The sequence below is a fragment of the Poecilia reticulata genome, linkage group LG13 (genome assembly GCF_000633615.1).
Source record: "Poecilia reticulata strain Guanapo linkage group LG13, Guppy_female_1.0+MT, whole genome shotgun sequence".
Classification (NCBI taxonomy): domain Eukaryota; kingdom Metazoa; phylum Chordata; class Actinopteri; order Cyprinodontiformes; family Poeciliidae; genus Poecilia; species Poecilia reticulata.
In genome coordinates, this window is record NC_024343.1 from 5,798,001 (window position 1) to 5,813,853 (window position 15,853).

At 40.2% G+C, this 15,853-nt stretch overlaps 1 protein-coding gene across 1 annotated transcript in view; it reads left to right on the forward strand.

Moving 5' to 3' along the window:
- Positions 1-15,853, forward strand: part of gkup (glucuronokinase with putative uridyl pyrophosphorylase) — a 29,324-nt gene that overhangs the window by 5,424 nt on the left and 8,047 nt on the right. Inside the window, exons 2-19 of the mRNA XM_008425129.2 lie at positions 1,506-1,612; positions 1,719-1,763; positions 1,848-2,001; positions 2,082-2,153; positions 8,250-8,338; positions 8,409-8,565; positions 9,330-9,407; positions 10,319-10,410; positions 10,508-10,613; positions 10,690-10,769; positions 10,857-10,925; positions 12,670-12,730; positions 12,847-12,863; positions 12,949-13,006; positions 13,106-13,198; positions 14,110-14,170; positions 14,398-14,511; positions 14,807-14,864. Coding sequence (XP_008423351.1) covers positions 1,506-1,612; positions 1,719-1,763; positions 1,848-2,001; positions 2,082-2,153; positions 8,250-8,338; positions 8,409-8,565; positions 9,330-9,407; positions 10,319-10,410; positions 10,508-10,613; positions 10,690-10,769; positions 10,857-10,925; positions 12,670-12,730; positions 12,847-12,863; positions 12,949-13,006; positions 13,106-13,198; positions 14,110-14,170; positions 14,398-14,511; positions 14,807-14,864 — 1,511 coding nt within the window. The remainder of the gene's footprint in view (positions 1-1,505; positions 1,613-1,718; positions 1,764-1,847; positions 2,002-2,081; positions 2,154-8,249; positions 8,339-8,408; positions 8,566-9,329; positions 9,408-10,318; positions 10,411-10,507; positions 10,614-10,689; positions 10,770-10,856; positions 10,926-12,669; positions 12,731-12,846; positions 12,864-12,948; positions 13,007-13,105; positions 13,199-14,109; positions 14,171-14,397; positions 14,512-14,806; positions 14,865-15,853) is intronic.

The following is a 15,853-nucleotide window of genomic DNA, read 5'->3' on the forward strand; positions in this document are numbered from 1 at the left end:
ATGGATGGATGGATGGATGGATGGATGGATGGATGGATGGATGGATGGATGGTATTGTAGGGCACCCAATGATGATCAATCACTGAAGGTTTGGTGCCTTTGTGAGCTTGTGTGTAAGAGTTATAACAGTTGTGTTTTTTTATGGCGAATAGGTGAACTTTGACCCCTGGTATGACCCCTTCAGAATGCATGAAAACTCACCGTTTTGATAACTTTGAATCGGCCATGCCTTATGAACGATCTGACCTAGTTAGAAGCCGATCGATCGAAATCCCTAGGAGTTCAATCAAATGCAACATCTGTAAACGGCCAAAATGGGGTCAAAATCGGAACTTCATCCAAAATGGCCGACTTCCTTTCATACTTGCACTATGACATTAATYGTAAATTCTGAGAGTCTTGGGGAGCTCTACAGCTGTACCAAATTTCAAGTCTSTACGATAAAGTAAGTGAATAGGAAAGGGTCTTTTGAAAATAGCTAAGTTGCGCCCTTGAGCCGTTTCTTGTGCGATTTTTGCGACAACCTTAAAATACGTAAATTTTCTCCGGGCTCTATGCACCCGCCAAGTTTGGTGAGTTTTTGAATATGATAAAGCCTCCAAAAAGCCAATTTACTTTATGGAAGCATAATAATAATTTGCAGCACAATTACAATAGGCCTTCGCAGCGCTTAGCTGCTTGGGCCTAATAAGACAGTTATGAAATTGGCAGAAAATACCAAAAACTAATAATATAAATAAAATACTAATTTGATCTGCAGCAATTTTCTTCTCCCCTGTTCCTTTTCTCTTTAATTTGTGTTGAAGGTCGGGGAGAATAAATGTGTTTTCAGTCTGGATTTAAACTTATCTACCGACTGAGAAATCTTAACAGACAGAGGGAGACTGGTTCCACAGAGAAGGCTCTGTCCTCTCTAGTCTTTAACCTGGCTTTAGGAACAGCCAGTAAAAGCTGGTCAGTTGACCTCAGGGCTCTGGAAGGAGTATAGGGCTGCAAGAGTAGGACCCATAGAGTTTAGGCACTTAAAAACAATCAATAAACCTTACATTTTACTCAAAAATCAACAAGGAGCCAGTGAAGGGTGCGCAAAACAAGGGTAATAGATTCACGTCTGTTTGTTTTGGTCTGCAAGACGGTCTGCAGCATGCGCTCCAGTTGCTCCAGGGAGTTCTGGTCCACCCTAAATACAAAGAATTACAATAATCTAAACGCAGTGTATTTACACAAAATCACAAATGGGTGCATATTGGACATCCCTGTCCTAGTTTTTAAGCCTACAGCTATTTTGGAATTGAAATGTTTCTGCAAATTTTTTTAAAATTTCCTATATCACTATTTTCTGATTCAACCAAAGCAATGCGAACCAGAAGAAATAGACTATTTGATGCCTGAATGGATTTATTCAAAAACAAAACCACAGCGAAGCAAAACCTGGATCATGAATGAGTTGGAAAGAAGACGAGATTGAGAGTAAAGCTTTGGGGAATCTTTGTTTCTTTGCCCAGAATGACAACACGGGTTTATACAGCCATCTGACCGGTGTACCCAAGGCTTTGCTTCCTGGGACTGGGGGAAAGAAGATTCTTGACTTCTGGTGGGAAACTGTCAACGTGTAAGTTTGACTGGCACCAAACATGAATTGTTCTAACATTATCAGATGTGGAATATCCCAGTTAAGAGTTCAGAACCTTCTGTTGTCACCTGTTGCTTCTCTCTAGGCGGCAGCTCTTCACGGAGGTCTACCTGGTCACCAATGCAGACAAGTGAGTCGCAGAACCAAGCTGCTGTTGATCTGGACCTACTGCCTGAGTTTGCTGCTGAAAATCCTTTACCTCTCCTTTGATCAGGTACAAGCACTACGAGCGCTGGGCCACAGCTAACGACTTTCCGGTGGAGAACATAGTGAATGATGGCAGCACGACCCTGAAGGACCAGCTTGGGGCCGTGGCTGACCTGGAGCTCGTCATAAGGAGTCGCAAGCTGGATGATGACGTTGTTGTGGTACGAGGCGGACAGAATGTCGGTCATTCGGGTAGCACGGCGATGAACATTCAGCCTTTTCTTTCTCTGTGTTTGAGCAGATTGCTGGAGACATGCTGTGTGCTGATCAGAACTTTGATATCGCTCAAGTTATCCGCTTCTTCAGGTCCAAGGTGAGCTTCTATGAAGTGACTGGATATAAGAATTATTATGCTCTGCCTCAAATGAACAGCTGATCTCAAACCTGACAAGTTTAAACTAATGCTGCGTTCCAGTTACCGGGGAAGTCGGAACTCAGAGCTGGGTTTGACGTCAGTTCAACAGCGTTTTAGTTAAGAAGTCAGAATTGTCAAGTTGAGTCAGACTATAATAGATTCATTTTGTAACTGTCCTCTTTCTTCTGGGATTTAGAGGGACATGGAGAAACGTATGAAGGACAAAATTAAATATACCATTAGTAATCAGCTATGAAATAAAACGGTTCTGAAAGTTGTTGGAAAGTAATATTATGTTGTTTAGATCGTTTTTACGTTACATAAGTCGAATCTGTTTAGCTATATTGCGTCTTTCTGTGAACATGTTGGTGTACAGATAAAAAAATATATAAAAATATTGTATTTTGTTTATGTAGTAGCATATGGGGTAACAAATGGAGGTTATTCTGAGACTTAAGTGTGTGACATAAACTGTACCTTTGTATTAAAGGATCTAAAACTGTTTATTACAGAAATAAGTATATTGTCTAGAATGACAAAGAAAATAACATGGACACAATGATTATTTTGAAGAAAGATCAGATCTGGTGCTGTTTGTAAATGTTTAATAAATGTTTAAACAGAACAGATTTGATTCCAGGAGGATTGGTGAAGAACAGATTTGTTTCTGCCTCATCCCTCCTACCTGTTCTATACATTTTACAGGAAAATCAGCATTTGTTACACTGACACCAGTCCAGGTGTGTGTAACACATGCCACAATCACAATCTTTAATATGTTCTGTGGAGATGTTGGCATCAGGGCCGCTGGCCCAAGCCTCCATGGAGACAAAGCGGAATTTTATTTTGGGGCCCTCTATTTCTACTATTAACGTGGATTGCTGCAAATCAACAGACAATTAGATCATTCGAACAACTGCTATAAATTCATTGCATCTCTGAATAGTGCCGTTTATGTTATGTCTTATATGCATATCATCTAGTGGTGGAAAAATCAGCAAAAAATCTAGTATGCTCTGGACTTAAGATGGAGTACATGAAGACATATTCATGACATGCTTTGATTTAAACTAATTTATCTTTGGTGTTATTCCAATACCGAATTTTTTTTTTTTACCAGATGACTCTCTCTCACCTGAGAATGTGAACCTGTACTGGACTGATTCTGTGCCTTCAAATAATTTTAACAATGCTCCTGTAGAAGATTCATAACTTATAACTTAATCACTCTCTTGAATGTAGCACACAGACTGTTTTTTCAGACCTGTTCCTGTTTCAGACTTCTAAATAATGTATTTTTTTTTATTTATATATTGATGCATCAAAGAGTGATGTCTCCACTGCTGATGTCATTGTTACCATAGGAACTGAACATCCTAATGATGCATTCACACCAAACACATTTTGAGCTTCAGGCAAGTCTGGTTTATATTCAAAGTCTATGTGGAGTGTTGGATGCGCTAGATGTGTCAAACACTCTAAACGGTTTAAGTTGCGCCGTGCTAGACGCCCTCGACGCGCCTCCACACAGACTTTTTGAATGCAAACCAGATGCACCTGATGCTCGAAATGCGTTTGGTATGAACGCACCATTACATTTCCAGTGTCACATTAGGTCCATCATATTAGGACCAAAGCCTGGTCCTAATATGATGGACTCATTGCTTTGGGTCAGGGGTAATGTTTAGATCAGTGGTTCTTAACCTGGGTTCCATCGAACCCCAGGGGTTCGGTGAGTCGGTCTCAGGGGTTCGGCGGAGCCTCTGCCGCGGAGGTAAAGACACACTTGTGTAAAGTCGTGATGACGCCTCGCTTTGCCATCACTTGCTGCAGAGGATCACGTTACATTGCTTAGCCAATCAGTGCTGCGGAGGAGCCCTGATTGAAGGAGCTCCACTCAGCATGGATTTGAACTTGTGTCTTTCAGCAAAGCTCACCGTTTTTACCAAATTCTATAGTCTAAATCTGCTCCTTAGTAACATCTCTTTGGGGTTGCTACTGCCTCTAGTGGCCTGGGGGTGGTAACACAGCTAATATTATTACATTACTAAATCAGAATACCGCAAAGTATTTTGTGTGTCGACTGGGGCGGGGGGGATAAGAAGGGTTCGGTGAATGCACATATGAAACTGGGGGTTTCGGTACCTCAAAAAAGGTTAAGAACCACTGGTTTACAGGTAAGGTGCAAATTAGGTTTTAGTTAATGTTAGGGTTAGGAATAGACTAGTATTGGTTAGGGTTAGGGAAAATGTGGGTTTGGCAAAATCACAGCCACTAAAATGAAGAAAAATCAATGCAAAGTTCTAATATGGGGCAAATAGTTTTGACAAACTTGTACAGTATTTTGTTTTCTAAATAATTCTATAAATGATGATATAATGTTAGGTTGTATTTCTGCCAATTGCATAGCTGCAGTACACTAGTAGTCTTATGTGTTGAATGTGCTGAGACACATTCAACACATTAGAAACCAATCAGAACAAATATGTGAAAAAAAAAAATATTTTTATAAAAGTTACATACTGCAGCTTTAATTTCACTTAGGGGAGGGCAGGTCAGGAGGGACATGGGTTAGAGCTGCTGCTGACTGACTCGACTGTTAAGTGGTAAAAGGTACCAGGGACAAGTTAAATATATGAATATGTTGATAATTTTTTTCCTTAATTCATTAAATGCTAGTGAAATGGAGGTAATCAGTAGTCTTTAGCTAAGCTAACTATGCTAAATGGTTGATAATCTCACACAGTCTACTCACCTCTCAGAGAAAAACTGAGCTATAAATTGAGACTCTTGCCTTTTTCTCTCTATTTTTTTTGTTCTTTTGAAAACTTGACTTTATTACTTTTCTTGCAGCATAGTAACTGCCACAGTCGTTTGTGTTTTCCACTATCTGCAGTGGAACAGCGTCATGGTGAAGTGCTCCCAGCAGGAACAACCATTTCATGCAGGTTGTGCGGGGGTTCAGGGCAGATATGGATGTGTGTTTTTTGATCTGGGTGTGGGAACATTAAATTTTTACTGCTAAAAACAATCTTCAAAAATACAATACGATTAATTTTGTAATTGAAAGGGCCCCATTTTTTTTATTTCTATGAACAATAAATAAAAAAATTTAATGTGGAGGGCCCCCTTTTGGTCAGGGCCCCTAGAATTGTCATCACTCTTCTCCCCTATACGGCGCCGGGGTGATGACATCACTGCTGATGTCATTGATACCATTGGAATTGGACATTATGACCTCATATAATGGTGCTGAGCAGGCAATTAAAAACTACAGTGATGGTGGAATCATTGAGTTACTACAGAAAGCTGATCTGGCATTTAGAAATATAGAAATGGCACATTGACGGAATACTTAATAAAGACAATATGGCAGATCAGCAAAGGAAGTAAGTACCATATGACTCATGAAACTTAATACCCCTTAACTGACAATCACAATGGATTGTTGAAATGAGAGGATCACATACCCTACATAATAAAAGCCTTCATATTTTTTCACAACAGGTAATTGCTGTTTTGGGCATTATATGACTGGTTTAACCCAACCACTATTACACATGGAATTATTGTGCCCCTTTAAAATGAAGTTTATTGAAAAGTTCAAAATAAAAAGCCTCAATATTCCTCTCAAGTTAGTGCACTCTCTTAAGCAGTGCACTAATATTAGCCTTTTCCATAAAATAAAAATTTCCCAGGCTGGTGCCTGGGAAATTCCACTAGAGAAACGGAGCGGATTTCTGACCCCAAAAGAGTTTTTTTAACTCGCCCTCWCACCCACCAATATAGCTCTATTGGTATGAAAGTCGGTCATAATGACACCATCTCTCTCTCATTGCTGCTATTACTGTGAATGAGGTACAGATATGAATCCCAGTACTATCAAAAACGAGAAATGGCCTCRCACCCTTCAAACGGTTTTCAAATACGTCTCACGGTTCCTGAATGGGAAGGAGTTGTTCGGACTGCTTTTTTCAGAAAAACTGCTTTTTTCAGAGAAACTGACTGGGTGTCTTACAAAGATAGAATTCTTTCTCCACCTTTCTGTCTCACACACGACTGTAGGCTGAGGGCAGAGCTGCATTTTAGAACTACAATGATGGCTGAAGGTTAGAACTGCATTAATGGCGGAGCACTCAGTTACTAGAGAGGAGGGCTGGCAGTTTAGAACTACAATGATGGTGGAACTCTGAGTTACTACAGAAGGAGGCTGAGCAGAATGTTAGAACTACAGACATGGCAGAATGTTTTGGGCATTATATAACTGATTTAACCCAACTATTGTTACTGAGAGGACTAGTGTAGCCATTTAAGAATGAAGTTTACTGGAAATTTCAAAATAAAAGCCTAAATACTCCTCCTAAATATTCCGCCTTAGGTGGTGCTATTAGTCGGTGTACTACCCAAATTTACTATCATGCCGTTACTATCTTTGTCTCTCAGGTTAGTGCTATTGAATTAACATTAGCACAAATATTAGTACAAGCATTAGCATTTCACTGTCCCCCATTATCATTAGCCTTTTCCTTAAAAAAAGCTTTTAGCTATTTTTATATTAGCCATGCTTCTTAGTACACTGAATGGAGTGATGCCCCACATGCTACTGACAGACTTTAGGCTAATGTTAGCAATTTGGCTCATTTAACTTGTACACTAATTTCAACATACTGAATGGCATAAGTCCATGTTACTCAACATGCTTGTGACTCTCCACATGCTATTGAGTAGATTGCAGCTTACATTGCAGCTTTAGCATTGATTCTAATTTGTAACATCAGAATGCTGGGTTCCAACCGACATGCACACTTTGGCAGGCCCCATTTAAATTTCTTCAGAAATGTTCTAGTTTTAAGCTTTACTTTTCATAATAAGCAAGCACCACTTTTAATTTGTTCAGTTTGTAGTTGAAGTAGCTACACGGAAATGATTTTAGACGCACTCCTACATCTACGTCTGGTACAATGTTTTTCACATCTTACTACTGTTGATGCAGGGAACGGGCGGCCATATTGAAATGCAAAGTTGGTCATAACTAGGGACATCGGAGTCGCTCCCGCTTTCCCAGTAGAAAATCCGACTTCAGAAGGCGTTCCAGTTCATTTTTTACGACTTGTAACTTGGAATTTTCTACATCCGAATGCAACTGCCACGCAGCATACATGTGTAAAAAGTAGCAGCTAATCTCTCACGTCAACACACGGCACTAAAGTAGAGGGATAAGTCCGCCATCTTGTGGTCAAAGTGTAAACTGCAACCTCATCTTGTTTAATGTTAAACTGAAAACACAAAAAATGAAAACGTAAAGAACGTGAACGAGGTCATTGGAAAACACCAAGTACACCCTTGCACATTCTTTAGGATGGTAAATAGTTCGATACTTATTTGATTTATGAATCATCAGCAAGCTTAGCCTCTTCTGTAAAACATAGTTGTTGCTCTGCAGCAGATAGGTCTGTGTTGAAACAAGGTCAACGTGGTGAAAAAACATCAGCAGTTGTTAGAAGCAGTTGTTGCTGTGCATCAGTCTCAGAAGTTCCAAATAGTCCTTAATTACACTGAGAGTTTATTCACGACTCAACCAAACATATTTTAGACAAGTGTCAGTCTTCCCATTAGTTAATGCTCCAACAAATTGACCCCAAGGTTGGATCGTGCAATGCCAAGAGAAATCACAAAAAACCCAAGTGTTCCATCTCAGCCTGGACAGTAAAACAACCGGACAAGTTGAAAAAGACATAGCAGGTGTGGCTTGTTTGTAAAGGTTGTTTTATGGTGGGGTTTTTTCTCTGAAGAATATGGCAGCGTTACCTACGAAGTTGCTTTTTAAAGGACCACAAGACTTTTGGAACCACATCCGTAGGACACAAGAGACCAGTGTGGGGACGTTTGACCATAGTGCAAAACCAAACCCAACATCTCGGCACAAGCTCCTCAAACCAGTTGTGGTGGAGGGTAGTGATGTGGGTTTGGCAGTCAAAGGGCCTCCATTTTGGAGCAGTTGTTTATGTTTCGTTTGATTGTTGGTTTTTATTCATTCTCTTGTGTGTGTTTCAGCCTGGAGAGCTGATCATCTACTATCAGCTGGAGGAAAGTGAGCGGAGCAGCTCCAGGGGGATCGTGGAGGTCTGCCCAGAGACCCACAGGTGAGGATTGTTCTTTAKACCTCAGCTTCTAGCTTCTTCCTGTTTTTAACCCATTCGGCTTCTGAGCCAGGATAACTCACTTCTTGGAGAAACCCGAGGAAGGCCGGACAGCGTCCCGGCTGGCCAGCGTGGTGTTCTACTGCGTCCGCAGAGACAGGCTGTCCTACATGTCCGACTTTCTCAGCCTGCAGACTCGAGCCACAGAGCGGACCTTTGGACTATTCTGGGTTCGTAGGTGATGTTCATTTGGTTGGTTTGTAGTTTTATTATGACTTCCTATTTTCACAGCATAAAAAGTTAAGTTCACTTCCTGTTGCACCACTTAGACCAAAACACCAGCGTCTAAGTCCATTTATTCAATGTGAAAGGAACCATATGCTAAGAAATATTTGGTTTAACAAAACATGAGTGCCACAGTTGCTGCCATCCTGCTGTTAACATATTGAGCAAACCATTGTTTCTAACAGGACCTCATTCTATCTTCTATAATAGTTGCTAGAAAAAAATTGAACTCTATAGGGATACGTTTTTGGTTTTTTAAAATATCCCTATATTTAAGTAGACATGAAAAAACAAACATCACAAACAGGAAATAAAAACTTTTTTTTGCATAAACTATAAAAGAGGTTTAAACCAAGTGTTGCAGGACTCTTCCTGTTCTAAGCAGGTCAACTCTTTAACTCTCAGTTCCTAGAACTCGAATCTTATCAAGAACTGTTGGAACTGCTTTTGTTTTCAAGCAGACCAAAAAGCTGACCGCACACACAGCAGCAGAAAGGGAAGTCATGTCCTCTGTGCGTGCGTGCGTTAACTCTTCTTCTCTTTGCACTGGTCACACGCTGACTGCTGTGGGAAGCAACTTCTAGAGAAGTGTCACATCAACCTGAGCCGCACTGTTTTCTGAAGACCAACTCCAGAAATAACTTCAGCTGTTTGTCGTGAAGTTAGGAAGAAGTGTTGACATGCTTTCCTGTCCCGCCTTTGTTCCCAGGAGTGGCTCATCAATGAGAAGCAGCTGGACGTGTTTGGAATGAAGCTTCCTACTGGCTTCCAGCTCATTGGACAAGTGGTTTGTATCTGTTCCTGGGATCTGAAATGGGTTTAACATTGTGTCTCCCCACCCCACCCCCAGAACTGGAAAGCTCAGACTGCTGCATCCTAGGTGCACAAAGAAGCATAATCCCAGATCCTTCCTCTGAGCAGCTGTTAGACTTTATAACCATCACTTCTCCCAACAAACTTAAATTCAAAAACTTAAGGAAAAATTCTTGTAAATAGTCTGTTGCTTTTTTCTATGTAGAAATGTGCACATTTTGTATATCTATACATTTGTTTTGACTGAAGTATGCTTTAATATTACAGACAATCTGTAAAAAAAAGAGCTCCTTTGTTTCTGTCACTTGCAAAAATACGCCGCTTCCAGTCAGAAACAACCAATCAGAGCCCAGAGGAAGGTCTTAGCGCTGTCAATCACCCTTGTGTATGTGCTGCAAAAGTTCCAAGAAGACTGTTTATCCTCCGTCATCGATGACAAAGCTAACTAGCCTGAGCATTTGAGCGTTCACCACAGGCTGGTGAAGTAGTTGTAGCATAGCAACAAGCAAAGAAAAGGGTTAGAGCAGCACTTACAAGAGAAGATTGACAGCGCTAAAACCTTCCTTCTGGCTCTGATTGGTTGTTTCTGACTTGTATTTCTGCAGGTGGCAGTAGGAACAGAGAGCAGGCAGAGGAGCTTGATTTTTGTTTTTTATTCTTTTTTTTTGCATATTATCTGCCTTATATCAATCTGTCATGACATATTGACAATTTTATCAGATATGTTAATAAAGCTATTTTTATAAATGCTACCTAAGTAATAGTAATTGATTTTTCTTTCTGTGCTAATGAACTCTGGGAAGATATCCAAGTAACGCTTCAACATTAAGAATTCAGCTATGATAAAGTTCCCAAAGCATCTGAGAAACTTCTTTATTTTGATAGGGCTTGTCAGACTACACAAAGTGGCTGACTCACTACTCCACCAAGAAACAGGACAACCCCGCTCAACCAATCACATGCCGCTCATATGCCAGGTAGGACAGCCAGGTGTGAAACGTCACTCTTTTCTTAGAATGTTAAAACTCATCAAGATGAAGTTCTTAATACAGATTTCCTCATCTTGAATCACAGGGTTGGATTAATGGGTAATCCCTCAGATGGTTTCAATGGGAAAACCATCGCCATGACCATCTCTAACTTTTGGGCTGAGGTTACTCTGGGGGAGAGTCAGACTCTGGTAACACGTCGTTTTCCGTAGACCACCTTCACTGGCAGCGCGTTGAACTGAAATGCTAACTCTTTGTGGTTTCCAGGCTTTAGTCCCTCACCCGCTGAATGATCCCACAGAGTTTGGCAGTCTGCAGGATCTGTTCTGCATCAGCAGAAGGGAGGGGTGAGGGACCCTAGATATGGGCCAAGCTACAGGACGGCGTTGATCGCGTTCATACAAACACTTCTGCTTCTGTTGTGAATTTTGCAGGTACCTGGGAGGTCTGCGGCTACTACAGGCTACRTGTAAGAAGTTCTACCAGTTCTGCTCCAAACGAGGGTGAGGCTGTTAGCTCCCTTATTCTGGTGGCGTTGTAAAGTTCGTCTAGTCTGGATTGCTTCAAATTCTGTTCCTTTTATATGTCTGTGTACTTATTTTCACTACATTCACCATTATTGGCACTTCCATGGAAGGACAAATATCTGATTTATTTAATTTCCCTTTGGGATCAATAAAGTATTTTTGAAATTTAGTTTTGTTTTGAATTTCAAGTAGTAAAAAGTCAATTTTTAAACGTAGTTGAAATGAGAATCACACTTTTCTTTGGATTAAACTATTTCTGTTTTCACCAATTAAGTCACAAATAATAAAAATCAACAGCTCAGAACTTTATCAATTTTTATTAGTAATTTTTCCTCACGTAACCATTTCATAATTTTCTTGTTTTCTTAATTTACATAAAGTGTAAATAAATAAAATGATCAGCACAAAATTTAACAAGAAAACTCAGCTCTGCATCCATCATGCTTTTTCTTAACCCTCCTATTATGTTGCTGGTCAAATTGACCCGTTTAAAAATATTTTTAAAATAGTTGCAAGTATTTTTATTGCATGAAACTTTTTCTATTTGTCTTAATAGGTGAACTCTACATATAAATTGAAAATTTATTCATTTTACACATTTGCAGCCCCCCCTGCGTCTATTTGTTACATCGATACTGTTCGGGTCAATTTGACCCGGCAGTCAAGTTAAAGTGCAAAAAAAGATTAAAAATGTCCAATTCTGTTTGTTTCCTTACAGCTATGAACCTTATTTCACCACACACACACATACACAATACAACAAACCACACACACACATGCACACGCAGACACACTTTCTCCCTACTCTCTTTACTTCACAATGAACTGCGAGAAAGCAGGTGTTCATACAACTTTTGACGGGAACCTTTTCTGTTCCCGTGGGTAAACTCCACCCACACTGAGTGGGTAAACTCCACCCACACTGAGTGGGTAAACTCCACCCACACTGAGTGGGTAAACTCCACCCACACTGAGTGACACTCAGTAGAAGTGGAGGAAAACATAAATACTCTCTGCATGATTCATTTATCTTGAATTTAATTGGCAGGTCAATTTGACCCGGAACAGTATGTGTGTCTCAAGTTCAATTATAAAGATCACCCTCTGAAAAAAAAATGAAGTGTAATATAAAAAAACTTACCAAAGATCACTTTCAAGGAAATTATTGTTTTTTTGTGTCTAGGTTTTTTTGAGTAAGTTGTCGTCATTTATCCTTAATTTCTGAGAAATAAAAAAACATAATTGCACAAATTTTGATTGAGATGGTGAGTATTGGAGTTAATAATCAGATAAAAAAATGTTTTGGAGGAATTTTTTGGTTTCGGACACTATTGCATGATAAAAACTCTCCCCGGGTCAAATTGACCCACGAACATTATTGCTGTACCTCAGAAACGAACATAATAGGAGGGCTAGCAGGCAAAGCTAAGCTAACTGCTAAGCTTTGCTGTGCTAACCTGTGCCAGACTGTTGTTGCTATACAGCATCTGCTGTTAAAGCATGAAACAGCTTATCAAATTCATAAAATAATGTAATCCAACGAAAGCACAGAAACTTCATATTTGTGTTTACGGAGTTCTGAAAACGACATAAAACATGTATGCTGCTCAGACCTCCAGGAAGAAAATTCTCAAAATTACTGACATTTTCTTCTTGTTCACTGAGCTTCTTTTTTTAGCTTTGCTACACTCAGTTCTTATTTCACTCTCTTTTACTGCAGCATTGCTTTAACGAAGCAGAACTTCACCCTGAAGTATGACACCAACATTCCTCGGCAAGTGGTAAGGATCGGTACAGACAGACGGACAGAACAACTGGTGCTTCACTGCATGCTTAGCACCGGTTATGTAGCAACATGTTCAGTTGTTCTGATGAAATCATTTCTCTTTCTGTTTAGGGCCTGGCTGGAAGCAGGTATATAGTTTGTTTCCCCACATATTCCTATTTAATCATTTTCATTCTGAGTGGAATAAATACTTTCTATCATTCTACCATCTAGTGCCATCGTTTCAGCTACTCTGAAGTGTCTCATGGAGTTCTACAACATCACCGACAATGTAAGAGCATAAAACCACGACCGCTGTTRTCCTGCTTATCAGATGGATTAGAGCATACTGCTGAGTTTTACTCTAATTTCTTTTTTTGTTGTTTTGAAGGATCTTCCCAAACCGATCCGAGCCAACTTCATCCTGAGTGTGGAGACCGATGAGCTGTTCATCACGGCTGGCCTGCAGGACAGAGTGGTGCAGGTCAGTGAACCCCCGGTGAAATTTTTGAAATCGGCTATTTACAAGAGAAGGATTAGGGAATTTTTGACAGTAACAATAAAAAGAAAGTAAACTCTCTATCAATTTTGGTATTGATAATCTGATAAAATTTTCCTAAATGTGTTTTAACTCAAGTGAAAAAATACCACCACACCAGTATCACCTTGTCGTTATTTATTAAGCCTACAGATGAAGCCAAAATGGAAAATCATACATGTTTACAAAATATATAACAATCTAATACTTTAGGTTTTTATGTAGATGAGTAGTCTGATCTTGACTTCCAACAGAAGATACTCAGTGATCTGCTGCGGACAGCTTTCAGGAAGTGAAGTGGTCAGCAGTAAACTGGGAGCAGGTTTCTGCTGGCTCCAGATTCTCCATTTCATTTACTCCTGAAGATGGATCTCAAATCTAGGAATAACATTGCTTCCAAGTTTTTCTATATTCTAATAGCAGCTTGGGAAAAGCAATAGGATTCACTAATTATGTGGCCAGGCAAACAGTTAGCAAGACAAGCTAATAACAATGTGTTTGTCTGGATATTAGATGCATTCAAACACTAAAGAAACATCTTGTGTGGATTTTATGCCAAAGTGTTGTTGTTTTTTATAATCCAAATGGTAGTGGATATACCTCCAACTTTATCTACCTGGAATTCCAAATTAGTTTTTTTTTCTGCTTATTTTTCCAATTTTTAACTTAGGAGCTGTGCTGAGTGCAGCTAAGCTACTTCTTTTCATCCATGTTTCATATGAACTGAAAGGTATTGCTGTTTCTAAATGTCTGCCAGTATGGTAGTTATTATATAATGAAGTGGGACTTGTTCTAAGAGGTTTGAGAACCTGTTTGGAACAACACTGACAGGAAACATGGTCCCTTTGTCCTTGCAGGTGTATGAAGGTTTGGTCTACATGGATTTCAGCAAGAAGCTCATGGATGAGCAAGGCTACGGTACTGATGTCAATAAGTAAACAGATGATGAAATGTGGTAGTTTCATAAAATGGTTTTAGACAGAATTTAAGTTTGAATATAATTTACTTTTAACTACTGCGTTATGGAATGTATCCTTACGTCATGTTGTAAGAGTTGCTGTTGCTGTTTGGCTAATTGTCAGGTGGATCTTGAAGGAACAAGGTGCTGCAGTGGATAATTCTTCCTGTGGGGTTTGTCCTCTCAGGGAACTACGCTTCTATGGACATGAGTGACCTTCCACCGTTCTGGCTGGCCTACCTGAGTGACCCCAGTGACTCTGGACGTATCCATAGCAACATCCGGCAGCGTTGGCTCAGCGGTGCGTCTTCCAGTCCAACAGCTTGTGTGTGGTTGTTTGGAGTAGGAGGGGAATGACTCTCGTCTCTTAAGGCGCTTATTGAATACTGGTTTATAAAGACCAGTAAAGTTTGGCATGCTTGTATTTCCTACAGAAAGTAAGCTGCCAAACAGAAAGTTTTTTTTTGTTTTGTTTTTTTTATCATTCCTTGACTTTATTGTTTTAAGTTCAAACAATACTACTTTGAGAACCTTTAAACTGAAAACCCCTTTCCTGCTTTTCTTAAACTGCTTTCATATTGGTTGTGTACCTGCAGGGGAACCAGTGGTTGTCGAGGCCATGAAGACCTTTGCTGAGCTCACAGACCAGGCGAGGTAGGTCCTCACCAAAAAAATCCTAAGTATTGGAATAATTATTTGCCACTCAAAATCTAAAGATTCTTATTTCCTGTCCTGTAATAACTCGTGATATGGAATGGGGCATTACATTATTTCTTTATGAAATCACAATTTTTAAACTCTGATTGGGGGAAGAAGTATCAGCTAGGATGTCRCATAAAGCAGGGCTTAAAGAGCTCCGGCCGGGGGCCGGATTTCCGGCTTTTGACCAAACGGTCCGCCTCAACCAAACTGTGGTCTCCGGGCTGAATAAATCCCTTCTAGACCGGAACGTGTCGGCGGCAACACATCTAACTTTGCAGTACCGTAATTCCGCCACACGTAGCGCTATCTAAAAAATTCCAACGGTTTCTGAAAGGGGAGACGTTGCACTTTCCAGCAAATATCGGGTTAATACGGCAACTTCACAGCTGCAGCTGCAGAGAGCGTAATTAATCCGGGGGCACTCGTTTAATAGACTGTATATTGCGAAAATAACTTGCTGGATATTGAAAGTTCCAGTTGTTATGGATACATGGGTAAGTATATCATCTCACAGGACATTTAAAGAACTGCTTACAATTAAAATAAGGAAGATTTATTTAGTCAGACATTTGAAACTTAGGCGTAAAAAGCTCCGTCTGGGGGCCAGACTTTAAAGCAAAGCGATCATTGGACCAAACGGCCCGCCTCAACTAAACTGTAGATAATTGACAAAGATGTCTGCCAATCAGATTCTAGCTCCCGTGTTCTTGACCAATGACTGTAAAACGGTTTGTAGAAAAGCAGCGCATACGTTCGGTTCGGCAGTTAAATCAAATGCGATATGAAAGATGGAGTTTGACCCGGTAAAGAAACACGTTTACTTGAGAAAGGAATTAAAAACAAGTGGCGCTGGGCATGGCTAGAGGAGAGAGGATAAGACGGGAAGTTGGCGGACATTTTTACAAAAGGGGGGCGCTGGGATGCCTTTGGGGGGCGTTTGG